The sequence below is a fragment of the Pseudozyma hubeiensis genome (genome assembly GCF_000403515.1).
Source record: "Pseudozyma hubeiensis SY62 DNA, scaffold: PHS6, whole genome shotgun sequence".
NCBI classification, from domain to species: Eukaryota; Fungi; Basidiomycota; class Ustilaginomycetes; order Ustilaginales; family Ustilaginaceae; genus Pseudozyma; species Pseudozyma hubeiensis.
In genome coordinates this window covers 56880-70678 of record NW_012133788.1, presented here as the reverse complement: position 1 = coordinate 70678, position 13799 = coordinate 56880, and the positions used below count along the sequence as shown (strand labels likewise).

The window sequence follows — 13799 nt, the reverse complement described above, 5'->3', positions numbered from 1 at the left end:
CGAAAGTGGAGTTGCTATCGAAGGTTATCAACGACGCTGCTGGGCTTACGAGCCTGTCGCTCATAACGATTCCGACGTCGACCCAAGCGATATCATTGACGCATCTCAGCTTACCCTACATCCAAATGATATCGACGACGTAGGCTCATCATGACTGCTGCAGCCTCGTTGCCGTCACTAAGTCCGCAAGAGATTGCAGAGCTCCAACAAACCGAAATCGAAGCCATCGAATCCATTCTCGACCAAGACTACACGCGTATAGAGCAGAAGGCCTGGAAAGGAGCGGCGACCTCACAGCTGCATGAGTTCCAAGTCGTGATTCGTCCAGACGAAGAGCGTCTCAAACAGCTCGTTTCCGCGTACGTCTCGTTTCGACTCCCCAAGAACTACCCGCTCGTTTCACCGACTATCATCGTCAAACTCAACGATGGCAGACACAAGGGTCTTTCTTCGAGCCACCTCACCAGCCTGAACGATGAGTTGAATGGCAAAGCCAAATCTCTTCTCGGAGCCGAGATGATCTGGGAGCTCATAACCGCCGGTCAAGATTTCATCAGCTCAAACAACACTGTGCCAAAAGAAGTCAAAGATGGCGCACCGTCCCTCAGCTTGGAGGAGGAGATGCAGAAGCGTGCAAAGGAGCAACAAGAGCTTCATCTCGCACAGCAGCAGGAAGAGCGTCTGAAGCGACAGCAGGCCGAAACTGTTCGCTCCGAACAGCTGGCTCAGCTCATTCAGGAGGAAGCAAACAAGAAAGCTGCCCTGCTGAAGCAGGAAAAAGAACGGAAGCGAGAAGGCAGCTATTTTGCCCAGCAAGGTCCTTTGAGCCCGGTCAAAGGCCTCAACACCCCATCTGCTCTGGCTATCTCCGAAGCAGTCCCTGCAGAGGCCGCAGCGACATCGTCGGACGCATCGCGCATCGAGACCTTCCTGGAGCCCATCGAGCACAATGGCCGCGTCGTCTCTGTCCTCCGAATCGGCCCAGTGCTGAGCAACACGGGCCTTGCCACACGCCACCTCGCCGAACCAGCTCACCAACCTCCAACCGATTCCCGCGCTCCTTCCCACTCATGGCTCATCGAACACTATTTGATCACGTCGCAACACTATGCCTACTCGGCTGGCAAACGTAAGCTCGAAGAGGTCGAATTCGAATTTGACAAGCTTGTCAAGGTACGCGAGCCCGGATTGATCAACGTACTGGCAAGTGCCGTGACTCGCATCGCTGAGCCTCAGGGATGGAAGCTCAGCGTCGTCACCGAACGCACTGATGGCCTTTGTCTACGCGATCTCCTCGACCAGTGCGACTCGCTGCCTTGGAAGCGCGTTCGCCAATACCTTTTGGCGTTGCTAAAAACCCTCGACGCTTTGCACACTCGAAACCTCATCCACCGCAGCATTGGCACCGATTCCATCTTCATCGAAAGCCGAGCACAAGCTGGCGTCGCTTCTGCAGTCCGATTGGCAGGTGCCTGCTATGTTCGCCGCCTGAAAGACATGCACAAGTCTAACCCGCTCAATGACGTCGTCGAGCTCGGTGAAGATCCAGCGCTGGCTGATGCATGGAAAGCGCCGGAATCGATCGATCAGCCTCTGTCCTACAGCCGCAAGCGTGACATTTGGGATCTCGGCGTTTGTGTATGCCAGATGCTCTTTGGCCTGGACTGCGCTGCCGAACATGACTTGCCCGAACACCTTGTTCGCGGCGACAAGACGCTTGCACCGCATGTGCAAGCCTTCCTGCTTCTTATGCTTGAAAGATCGTCGAAGAAGCGTCCTACCGCTGCCGCTCTCGTATCGCGTCTCGACGAGCTCATCCTATATGAAGACACGGAGCTGGCGGAGGAATCGATCACCAAGATACCTCAAACATCGACCACGTCAGCTGCAGCGACAACTTCCAAATCAGTCAGAGCAACGCCCCGCCCCAGTACGGCCCGGCAGACGAGTGATAAGGCCAACAATTACCTTGCCTCCCCAAGCCCCAAGATCGGCGCCCCCATCGAAGCGGGCGTGTTGCAGCCTATTGGTTCGCTCTGGCCCTTCCGCCCGCCTCCAGGTCCAGGAGCAGCTCATGCCGGATCCACATCCCGCTACCTTTCTGATTTCGAAGAGGTTGAATTCCTCGGCAAAGGCGCTTTCGGCAGTGTCGTCAAGGCCCGCAATCGTCTCGACGGCCGCTTCTATGCCGTAAAGAAGATCAAGTTGTCCAGCTCACCTGACGAGGATGAGAGGACCTTGCGCGAAATCAGTGCACTTAGCCGTCTTGATCATCCACACATCGTGCGTTACTCGACATGCTGGATCGAGGAGACCCACATGCCCATCGCCGGTCTAGCCGCCAGTGACACGGATGGATTCACTTCCAGTCAGACACTCGAGACCAACACAACCACGAGCAAGACACATGCATCGGGACCGAGCCTGTCCATGTCTGCCTTTGGCAATGGCTTCCAACGTTCGACGCCTTCTGGGAGGCCGAAAGCAGGACGCGACGAGTCCTTCCGCGCGGTTCCTGACTTCGACGATGATGGTGACGACGCTTTCGCATCCGGCGCCAATTCATCCAACCTCACAGGAAGCTACAGCGATATCCGCTTCGCTGATGACGACGAAGGCAGCATCGACCAGCGAAATGCAGGTAGCTCCTCTCGTGCGATAGCCGAGTCGTCCTTCAGGGGTGGATTGCTGGCTCTGCGCACACCATCGGATGACAGTGATGACTCAGAGGCGGAGGATGACGATCAAGACTCGGATGAGTCCAGCTCCGAAGACGACTTTAGCGGCGACGACGACGACGACGATTTCAGTCGAATCCCACTATCGTCGCGTCGAGCCTCTCGTGCTGGTCGATCGATGTCGAGGAGCGTTAGTGTAGCACCTCCTGCAGGCAGCGTTCCCGTCCAGCGCGTCCTTTACATCCAGATGGAGTTCGTAGAGAACCGCACTCTGCGAGAGGCCATCGAGAAGGGCTTGACAGAAGACGAAGCGTGGCGGATTCTGCGTCAAATGGTCGAGGCGCTCGCTCATATCAGCAGTCTCGGAATCATTCATCGCGACCTCAAGCCGTCAAATGTCCTTATGTACGCCAATGGCGACGTCAAGATCGGCGATTTTGGTCTAGCTACCAATGCGCTCCAAATTGCCGAAGGCAATGCCGGCAACATGGGTGGCACGGCAGAGCTGGCTGAGAGCAACGACCTCACTGGTGACCTCGGCACCTTCTTGTACACGGCGCCAGAGCTGCGCGCCAAGGGCGGCATCAAGTACAACTTCAAAGTGGACATCTACTCGCTCGGTATCATCTTTTTCGAGATGCTGGCGAGTCAGCGCGTCTACCGTACCGGCATGGAGCGGATCCTGCTGATACGAGAGCTTCGCGACCACAGTATAGGCTTGCCGGCGGTCTGGCCACACAGCAAGCTGGAGAGCCAGACTGCCCTTATTCGACAGATGCTTGACCACGATCCAGATCGCAGACCTTCACCACTCGAAATCCTTAAGAGTGATCTCCTGCCGCCCAAGATGGAGGACGAATATATCGAGGAGTGCCTGCGTCTTATGGCCAACCCGACTAGTGCCTACAATCACCAACTCATGGACGCCCTTTTCAGTCGTACCGCCGCAGACCTTGTCCGCGATTTTACCTTCGACACCGGCGCCGAGACCGATCGCGATACATCTTTGACGACGGTGGTGTGCGATTTGATTCGCAACGCTGCGCGTCGACATGGCGCAGTTGAATTTACAGCGCCGCTCGTCGTGCCGCCGAACGGCCTGTACACTGCCAACGAGAAGATCGTGCAGATGCTCGATCGAACGGGACGAGTCGTGCATCTCCCTTATGATCTCACGGTACCCTTTGCACGGGTCTTCGCTCGCAGCAGCAATCAGCGGTTCAAACGGTACGAAATTAGCAACGTCTACCGAGAGAATATCGTCGCAGGTGGCCAGCCTCGCGCTGTATTGGCTGCTTCCTTTGACATTGTCTCCCCAGAGAAATCGGCGGCTGCAGAAGCAGAAGCGCTCGCGCTCGTCGAAGAGGTGCTGGACGAGATCCCTGGCATAGCCAGCGAGGATTGGGTGATCCATATCAACCATGAGGTTGTTCTGTCGATGATCCTGGAGCGTGTCCCTGCAAAGCATCATACCGCTGTGTTGGGTGTCGTCGCACTATTAGCCGGAGCGAAGACTATTCAGAGCGCGCGATCGCAGCTGCTGCAACTCGGACTACCGCGATCTACGATCGAAGAGCTAGAAGCTTTCAATCTTGACGACGACGTCCGAGCAGTTCATCATCGACTGGAAAGGCTCTTTCCGTTGGATCAGCGCACCAGACTCGCGAAAGCCGTGTCGCAAATCTCAGATGTGGTGGCGACTGCGCGCTTCTTTGGCGTGCAGAGACGATTCCTCTTCTCACCGCTCTTGGCTCAGTCGAGCAGCCTGTACAAGGGCGGTGTGCTTTTCACGGTGGTGAGAGCTGGAAAGCGCCGCGATGTAGTGGCGGCCGGCGGCCGCTACGATGGTCTACTGAAGCATTTTGCCAATCCATCGGCGGCCTCTTCCGCACCTCTTCACGGTGTTGGTGTCCAGCTTGCAGTAGGGAAGCTGACGCTCGGGCTTTCGAAGTACCAGGAAGTTCAGGTGCCCAAGCTGCTTTCACGCGCAGAAGAAGAACGCAGCTTCGGGCTGTATACGCCGAGACGATGCGACGTCTACGTCGCTTCGACGCCGGGCCTGCTGGAAACTCGCATGGAGATCTGTCGCGAGCTTTGGGCGCACAACATCGCAGCGGATCTGCAGTACGAGCATGCAACCTACGACACACCCGAGGCTGCTGCGGCGACGTGTCGTGCCGAGGGCATCCTTCTGCTCGTGTTTGCCAAAGCGCGATCGCCAGTGCTCAAAGTCAAGGTTGTACTACAGCGGGCCGAATTCGAAGTGGCAAGACACGAACTGGTGGGTTTCGTTCAGGATCGCATTGCGAAGCAAAGAAGCGTCGACGTGCAGGTAGCTGGATCTGCAGGAGGCAACGCGTCGGCCGCGCGCTTTGGCCCAGCTACATTTGACGCAGCTGCGATGCGAGCAGCGACAGCAGCCTCGGCAGCGCCAGGATCTCTGGGCGGAATGTATCACCATCATCATCAGCACGGAGGCTTCTCGCGCACGTACAGCGGCAACGAAGTGTTGCCCTCTGCTACGATCGCAGTGCGCGAACGCGAGATGCTGCTGCCAGAAAGGCCGATCGAACGATCCAAGAAGGGCGACAAGAGTCAACAGAATCGGCCGAAGCCGTCTTCGCGGCAGCTGGTTTTGGATAAGGCCTCACGTCAAGTGTCGAAGTTCGCCGACCAGCTGCAGTCGGGCAATGTGCCTATTTTGGCGGTGGATTTCACAGGGGCCAACTTTGACCGTCTCGCCGCTGCACTGACCGCGTGTCTGGGCAGTCATGGCGAACGAGGCTATGGCGGTGGCGGAGAAGCTGGCGGCGGCACGGACCTCTCGGAAGACGAAGGCGCGTACATGTTCCGCGCGTTCCTCGAGACGCTGTCTGCGGACGAGAGGGAGTATGCAAGACTGATCAAGGGAAGAGCCATAGCGTTCGCTTTCCCTGACGCGAGCAACTCTGCGATCAACACGGTCGGATGCGGAAGGGTGTTCTTGTACTCTTTGAGAGAGGATCGTACCGCCCTCATTGGGTGTGGACGATGAACGATGACGCATGTTGTGATGTGTTATATAGAAGCATGATTGAAATAACTGACTCGGATCTTGATCTCATAAGACGTTCGATCGCTTGCGTCGCCAACGACGTGTGGGGTCAGAGATCGGCGAGCTCGCTTCGCATGTGTCTCTGGAGCGCTAAATACCGCTGCAGATCCGGGCTAGGGTGCTGAAGCTGTCCGGATCCTGCAGCGGGATCTATCATCCACGAACCAACAAGCCTTTCTCCACCTTTTCCTTTCTGTCCGACGAGATGACAGTTGGTGAGGATGTGATCATAGGAAGATGTTGAAGTGGTGCCGGCGGCCGGGCTCTCCGGACCAGATGTCGAGTATGATGGACACGACATGTCAACTTTAATTTTTTCTTTCCATTTATATTTATTTTCATTGTTTTTCCTGCTGGCCAGCACACAGCTTTCTTCAGGACGCGTGCACAGAGCCTTTGCTTTCACCTTGCAGAGGAGGCGCCGTCCCCTTGCAGATGCGCTACCAGTCTTGCTCTCTAGCTGTCACACAAAGCGGTGACGAGCAATAGTGCTCTCGAGACCTTCGGGGGACCCAGCACATCAGAGACATGAACAGGCACAACGGAGCGGTGCAAGCTGAGTCGACGAGGAGCGGCGTTGGCAACGTCTTCAACGTCATGTCCAAACAGCTTCTTGCGCAGATTCTTCGATGGTGGCGATCATCGTGCGTAGTGCACAAAAGAGGGCGTCATGACGACCCAGGCTGCGATTGCATCGCAGTAGAGCGGATATGGTCCATCAGTTCAGCGAGTGGAGAAAAAGCAGCTCTTGTTCCAGTTCTTTTTCGACGTGTGACGTGTGACAGCTAATGCACGAAGTGTCCTGCACCCCTTTTTTTTGACGATGTCGCCTCCGCTCGAGCCGCGTTCCTATGCACCTTGCCTTAGTGGGTCAAGGAGGCGAAACGGCGCACTGCTCGCTACCCGAACAAAGTGGGTTGATTGAGCTTCTTCTTTGACGTTTCAGTGGATGACAGAACCGGCGGCCTGTGCATGTGTTGATCTTGAGCTCGAATGCAATATATACCTCCCCAGGGACAATCGATCGTTTCCTCTGTTTCGTCTTTTTCTTGCCCACGAATCTCTACAACGACCCTCAAGAAGTGGCTCTGCTGCGCAACCGATACCTTCGCTCCGTACTCCAGCATCCCCACCATCTGCATCGCCACCGTCCCTCACAGCTCCACAGCATCTCTCACTTCATCCGTAGACTCCTTCGCGACAATGACGAGAGTGAACCTTTCGTCGCTCCTTCTGGCGGTTGCCACCACCATGGCCCTGCTGCAACACACTGTATCGGCAGAAGTCCCAGCAGCAGCCGACGTTGTCACTCCGACGTTCTTCGTTCCTCCCCACGAACATATCGGCACACCAGCCCACGTTGCTCCCGCTCGTGAGCACATTGGAACACCAGCTCACGTCGCTCCCGCCGGCCAACACATTGGAACGCCATCTTCCTCCGCTCCTGAAGAGATCTCGAAATCGATGTCTTCCCTTTCCAAGCCACGCATCCAAGACACTGCTGCGGACTACCCAAACCTAGACACCCGCGGTCGACACCACGTCAAGGCACGTCAACACGTGTCCAACGGCAAAGTGACGTTCTACGCTGGATCCCAGCTGCTCAACCCAGCCTGCCCAGGTGCATCCAGCCCTAGCGACTCGAGCATGATCGCCGCCATCTCTTTCGACAGCCCTTTCAACTGTGGTGATCGTATCCGCATCGCAGGCAAAGGAAAAAGCGTCGTCGTCACGGCTGTTGATCGATGTGCTGGATGCAACAGTGCATGGCTCGACGTGACAAAGGGTGTGTTCAGGATCTTTGATAGCTTGGACGCCGGTGTGTTGAACGATGTTAGCTTCACCAAGATGTGAGGTGGAACCGCTGTCGAACGCTGCTGGATAGCGTTTTGGTCGCTCGTACATAGATCTCAGCCTCTTTCTCGACGTCACTTCTTCCCTCGTCTCGTCTTGTCTATTGTCCCGAACCCGAACCAGGGTGACCTTACTGGTCCGAGTCAGCATTCTTTCTCTCTTCACAAGGCAGTCGCCCGTCACTTGTCATCAGACGGCGCAGATCGTCTATCGTTCCTTCGCATGTTTGCAGTCACGGTCCTTTTCAATCCGATTCCGCTTCTGTCTCCTTATGGGCTGTGCCATCGAGTGTGTGGTTGACTAGTGGTGGCGTAGCGCACGACGATGGTGTGTCAAGGCTTCGAGTTCCGCGCAAACCAAAACTGTCACCTGCGCGGAGCTTGAATTTCGATTTTTGCGAGGGCGATCCCCGCGGTCATAGGTAGAATGCTTGGACCACGTCCTCCACTTTTGAGAGTTGCCTTCTCACTCAGCAACCGTCGCCTCTTGATCATAAGTTACAACGGCAGGCGTTCGAGGCAACTCTCTTCTCACCACGCAACGGCAACCTCTCATCCGTCTACAAGGCAGCGGATCAAGCGTGAGCAGATCCAGAGCAAACGTTCTCGAGGGCCATATCAATGCTAGCTTGGCATACGTCGCTACGAGCTCATCGGGCGGTCACTACTTTCAGGTCGACGACATCCTGTTCTTCTTCGGCCTCATCGTCAGCTGTGGCATCAAGCATTCCGCGTCTTGCAACATACTCTCATCTACCATCTCTCGCATACCACAATCGAACGAGCAGCGGCAGATCCTCATCCAGCATGACGACTCCAACCAGCATCACCTCCTCATTCGCCGAGCTCTCCCCGCACGTCCAACCATCCTCTGCCTCGGCCCTCTCCGCCCTCCTGGAGGCCAATCACGCCTCTCACCACTGCTTCTTCAACACACGTGGAATGCACAATCACTCGGCACACCAATTGATCGCCGACTTGACCATCTCAGCTACCCCAGCCCAACTCCAGCAGCACTACGACTATCAAATCGCACACTACCTCTCAGGCTTCTCTTACAACGACCGATCGCAGTACGACCCCTACCATCCTTCCTTCCATGGAAAAGGAGCCAACTGCAAAGTCGCCAAGATTGACGAGACCAATTGGAGAGACCATCTGGGGAACGCGAGGTTCTACTGGTCGTATCTCCACTTTTTCGACGATCAAGTCAACAAGATTGGATTCAGAGGGGTACTGGACAAGTACGTGTTGAGTGAGGATGCAAATGAAGGAAAAGCGCAGATGCTGGTGAGGTTTTACGGAGGGGTATTGCATGCATGGATCCATTTTGGGTACGGAATAGAGTTGGGAATGGGAGGGCTGGCGGGGGAAGGGTTGGCGATGGCTAGTGCTACGGCTGCCGGTCATGCATGGTTGTTTGATCACGGCTGGCTGTTCAGCCCAGCAGGATTCGAGGGAGAAAAAACGGGGTTGATGGACTTGATCAAGGAGGTGCAAGATGACGAAAGATTGAGTGTGGACGCGCTTGGATTGAAGAACGAAGAAGCGAGTTTGCCAGATGCACCCTTCGAAAAAGGTCCGGCGAAAGGTGTGATCCAATCCTACGTCGATCGATGGTCATCCCTGACCAACCCGGAACAAGCGATGGGAGAACTATCTCTCTTATCCGCCCTCCTCCTCGGCGCTGTTCCGAAACAGTCCGATTCGCAGGCCTACAAACACGATTTCTTCCTGATGCATCTCAATAATGCCCACCTGTTCACACCGCTCTACCTCGATCTTCTCTCCTCCACCAACGACGCAGCAAAATCGGCACTGCTGAAAGGCTTGCTCGCTCAGTTTCTCTACTACTACGTATGTCGTGGTCGACCGGCCTTCAGCAAGGCCAATTGGCAAGAGCAATTTGCAGAAAAGACAGTGTTGGATTGGCAGACCATGTTCCGGGAAGCCAGGGAGAACGTCGACGAGCACCTACCCAAAGCTATTCGTAGCTTGTACGTTTTCGAGCGCAGGTATTCGGGGTTTCAGAAGCAGCTCCTTGACTCGCATCTGCTCGACAAAGGCACGCAAGAAGGAAACGAGGAGTGGATGCAGAGTGCAAGCGTATGGAGGTACACAGCAAATCAGTTGGTCAGGATGCACCGAGGCGAACTGCAAAAGAGCAAGTACGACGATGCCAAGAAGAGGAAGGAGGGCGAGAGCATCGGTGCTCATCAGGAGTTTTGGTCTTTCGATCCGTTTTTCTGAACTTCACGCTGCTCTTGAGAAATGTCATTCGCATCACATCCACGCACAAGCCTCGTAAGAAGCAGGAAAAGGGTGCCGCAAGCAGATCGATCTGCATTCACCTGCTACATGAGCGTGCAACAGCGGCTGCGGGACAAGCCTGCAAACAAACATCCGCCTGACAAATTACGATGCTGCTACGCAACAGCACCAGTATCCTTGTAGCTGTGCCTGGGCCGCGATATCGACCGCCCTTTCTTAAGCCTTGAGAGGGTCGTGACCCCAGTCTATTCGTGGTCGGCGAGCACCGAAAAGAATGGAAGTTTGTAGTGTCAGCGTGCAAAGTCCACGTTTTTGAGTCAAGAGGACCACGACCAACGGTAAAAAGAAAGAAGAAACGAACAAGAAGAGGGTTGTGCCGGGAAGTCCGACTAAGAAAAGGCAATGCAGATGCAGTGGCTGCGTCGGAAAAGCAAGGGACGAGGGCCGCCGACGCAGAGGACGCCCAAGTGGCAGGTCGCGGGCCGATCCAGATCTCCAGATCAGAGCCTGGCGAGTTCTGACGATTGAAGTGTTCCCCTCTTCCGGATCGAAGGTATGCTCAACATGGTTCGAAGCAACAACCCTTCACCCAGCAGAGACATCCTCCATATCGTCATCTTCGATCTCCTCCTCCTCCACCGCTCGATCCTCCGACCCTTGCCTCGCAACATCCTCCGACCCAGACGTTGGTACACCCTGAGACTGCGCACGGCTCGCTCTGCCTTCGACGAAGGATCGATCCAGATCGCGCACCAGCTGCTCTGCTCTCCCGACGTCGAGGTGCATGATCTGGCCAATAAGCACAGCACAGCGCAGCTTTTCGGCTTCGGTGCTCTTGATCAGCTGGATGGCTTCGTCGTTGAGTGCTGGGTCGGGGGTTTTCGAGAGCAAGAGGGATAGCTTGAGGGATTCGGAGAGGAGGGTGAGGGTTTGCGCCGAGCGGATCTGCATGCGACGATGGACAAAGAACGAGTGAGTGAAGCGTTCAAAGTCTGATCGAAAAAATGTCAAGACGTACCATAATGTCTGCCCTCGCTTCGGTCTGGAAAGCTTCTTGCGCCACACGGTATTTGTCCTTATCCGCGATCTGTGTCAAACAAAAACCAGCGTATCAGCAACAAACTCTTATACCCTCTGGTCAGGCCGTTTGAAAAACTTACCGTTGCAAGCGAAACCAACTCCTTGTAGCTCGACAGCAACGTCTCGACCTCAGCATCGATGGTCTTGTTGACGCTTTCTTCTAACGAGTCGAGGTACTCGGTCGAGGCGGTGAGTCTCGAGTTGGTGGCTGCGGCTGCTGCGGTCGAGGCCGAGGTGGCGGAGGTGCCGATTTTGCCGAGGTTGAGCGCGGTGGGCAGTGCGACGTCTGAACGAAAGGATGTCGAGGGCGCGGAAGTGGATGGGTCGGATTGGCCGGCTGTAGGGTGTGAGGCGAGGGGCGACGCAGGGTGTGGATGTGTCAGACATCGCTGTCGTCATGTCGGAGGAGCGCCGAGTACGGCAGGCCGTCGCATGATGTCCGCGAGAGTTTGTAAGGCATTGCCTTGCGTTGTCGTTACTGGATTAGACTCCGATGCAGTTGATCTGGGGAGTCCTAGCTTCTCTTTCGGCACCATTACCTTGACATGCGTCGAGATGAACCTCTAGTGGATGGGGGCGACAGCACGAAAGAAAGGAAAAGGGGGACGGCTGAAACGAAAGGGGGTGGGGGATAGCTTGTACTCACTCTTGAGACTCTTGTAGCTCTTTGTCTTCTGCAACTCCTCCTTGGACTTTTTCTCCTTGAGGTGCTGCTCCTGGGCGAGATGCCTCTTGTTGTAGCTGACCACCTTGCGCATGTGCTTGATATCGTCCTCGGTGTACTTGTCCTTCTTCTTGTCCGGGTTGCGCTTCAAGATGTCGACGATCTTGGTGCCAGAGTTGTGGCCAACCGTCTCGCCGGAATCGCCGTTGGTCCAACCGGACGAGGTCGAGTCGTCCGACTTGAGCCACTTTTCGAGCTCGCTAGCCGTCATGTTGACGAGCTCGTTGAATTCCTTGATGACATCGGCGTCGTTCTTGACCATGATGGGCGAAATTTGTAGATGCGAGTGTTGGGGAGGTCGGAAGATGGGGTCTGATTGCTGGAGTCGTGTTGCGCGTGCGAGATTTCTTTGCAAGAGGAGGGAGCGACGCAGCATGCAGAGAGGACAAGATCGATAGAAGCGTTGGATGGATGTGGAGATGATGATGTTCGACGACGATGGCTGGTTGCCGCTGAGTCTCGAAGGGTATGTGGAGGAGATCGGGCTCCGGAGGAAGTTCCTCAACGCATTCCAGACACCGTGTGTTGATTATCCGAGCACCGGACAGGGACGGCGACGTGTGGGCAGACCTCGCGTGCGGTGTCGATCTTGTTGACGGGGTCACACAGCGGACAGATGCATCAGGGACTCGCAGCTGAGACCATGATGTTGAAGCTGAACGACGAGCGTCGTTTGCGTGGCTCGACCAACTGAGTCAGCGGTGCCGTCATGCTTCCGTGCTGCCATTCCCGGCAAATGGTCGGAGCGTTGAGAGTCACTTGTTAGATTCGTTCTCACCCGATCGGGCCATCGATTTTTAACGTCTAGACCATCGGGCAGATAAGCTCTTCGTGCAGAAGAAATGCACGGACGCCGTCAGCTTGCGTGATGCACCTGCTCCGAAAAAGTCAAATGACCAAGCCGCGGTCACCTGCAACCTTCTGGCAACGGCACCGCGGTTCGATGCCGACGCTGATGCACGATACCGTGATGGCGTCGAGCGGTACAGCTGAGCTAGGCAATACTATTGGTGTAGCGGAAATACGCTCGATTGAGTTGAGCGATAGGACATCGGAACCCTCCCGCAAGCTGATCAGACAGCCCGGAATCCGCCCCCACCTTGAACCCTGACGGAAGAGCTACGGACATAATGCAGTCAGCACGCACAGACACTTTAGGCCTTTGCATAGCCGCAGTACCAAAGTGCTCTTCTGTTCCTTAAGGACCGGCCTATCCTCGAGTGCACCGAGTCCTGGTCTCCTTCTCTCTTCTCCACCACCGACCAAAAGCATTGCTCCGAGAACCAACATGTCGACACCCAGCATCAGCCTTGAGCACGCCTTCACCCTCAAGCTGCCTATTGCTCCGGCGCTTGGAATTACCGGCACCCCCGTCGGAGATCGCTGTATGTAGAACACCTTTCTGAAGCCAATGCTACGCCCCTCGAGGCGAATGTTTAGAGCTGACTCGACTTGTCTCCTATCTTTCAGCCTACATTCCCGTGTTGGGCGGATCTCTGACAGGCAAGGGCTTCGAGGCCAAGGTCACCCCAGGCGGCGATTACGCCATCGTCAAGGACGGATGGGGAAAGCTCGACGTTCGCGTTCACGCCGTCACTCCAGAGAACGAGGTCATCTATGTTCAGTACTACGGTCACCTCGAAATCACACCAGCTGTCGGAAAGAGTGAGTGCTCATAGACTACGATTGATTGAGCCAACGACTTGTTGAACTAACGTCGGCTTCCTCATGTTGAATCCAATAGTCTTGGGCGGCGATGCCTCCGCCAAATCTACCAACTTTGACGACGGATATCTTTTGGTGAGTCGAGCGCTTACTGGACGTTGTTTCCCCAGCAGGTGCCGGGAATACACTGACACTCTGACAATGCCTCTCACAGACAACCCCGGTCTTGGAGGCCCCTGCCAACTCGAAACACGCCTGGGTCAATCGCACCGTCTTTGTCGGCAAGGGCAAGCTCGAGGTTCTCAGCGACGGCGTCACTGTCAGTGGGTATCGTCTCTCCCTTCGATTCCATCGATCAACCTGTCACCCTCTCTCTCTATTCATCATTTGCTGACCTACTCTGCACCGTGGTTTCTTCATTTGATTTTGCTGTC

The 13799-nt window shown here is 55.6% G+C and overlaps 6 protein-coding genes across 6 annotated transcripts; 5 read left to right on the top strand and 1 right to left on the bottom strand.

Moving 5' to 3' along the window:
• Positions 1–150: 150 nt before the first annotated feature.
• On the top strand, positions 151–5712 carry PHSY_000377 (hypothetical protein; the record flags this gene model as incomplete). Its single annotated transcript, XM_012331018.1, has 1 exon — positions 151–5712. The coding sequence occupies one exon, from the start codon at positions 151–153 to the stop codon at positions 5710–5712; it is 5562 nt and encodes a 1853-aa protein (XP_012186408.1).
• A 588-nt stretch (positions 5713–6300) lies between these two features.
• Positions 6301–6561, top strand: PHSY_000376 (hypothetical protein; the record flags this gene model as incomplete). Its single annotated transcript, XM_012331017.1, has 1 exon — positions 6301–6561. The coding sequence occupies one exon, from the start codon at positions 6301–6303 to the stop codon at positions 6559–6561; it is 261 nt and encodes an 86-aa protein (XP_012186407.1).
• A 414-nt stretch (positions 6562–6975) lies between these two features.
• On the top strand, positions 6976–7930 carry PHSY_000375 (expansin; the record flags this gene model as incomplete). The annotated part of the gene is made up of 2 exons (XM_012331016.1): positions 6976–7622; positions 7795–7930. 2 exons carry the CDS (start codon positions 6976–6978, stop codon positions 7928–7930), a joined length of 783 nt encoding a protein of 260 aa, XP_012186406.1.
• Positions 7931–8432: 502 nt separating this feature from the next.
• PHSY_000374 (hypothetical protein) lies at positions 8433–9875 on the top strand (the record flags this gene model as incomplete). Its single annotated transcript, XM_012331015.1, has 1 exon — positions 8433–9875. One exon carries the CDS (start codon positions 8433–8435, stop codon positions 9873–9875), a length of 1443 nt encoding a protein of 480 aa, XP_012186405.1.
• A 606-nt stretch (positions 9876–10481) lies between these two features.
• Positions 10482–11962, bottom strand: PHSY_000373 (hypothetical protein; the record flags this gene model as incomplete). Its single annotated transcript, XM_012331014.1, has 4 exons — positions 10482–10841; positions 10915–10983; positions 11057–11262; positions 11623–11962. 4 exons carry the CDS (start codon positions 11960–11962, stop codon positions 10482–10484), a joined length of 975 nt encoding a protein of 324 aa, XP_012186404.1.
• Positions 11963–12107: 145 nt separating this feature from the next.
• PHSY_000372 (hypothetical protein) lies at positions 12108–13759 on the top strand (the record flags this gene model as incomplete). The annotated part of the gene is made up of 6 exons (XM_012331013.1): positions 12108–12282; positions 12509–12683; positions 12904–13085; positions 13171–13365; positions 13445–13500; positions 13580–13759. The coding sequence occupies 6 exons, from the start codon at positions 12108–12110 to the stop codon at positions 13757–13759; spliced, it is 963 nt and encodes a 320-aa protein (XP_012186403.1).
• Positions 13760–13799: the final 40 nt, after the last annotated feature.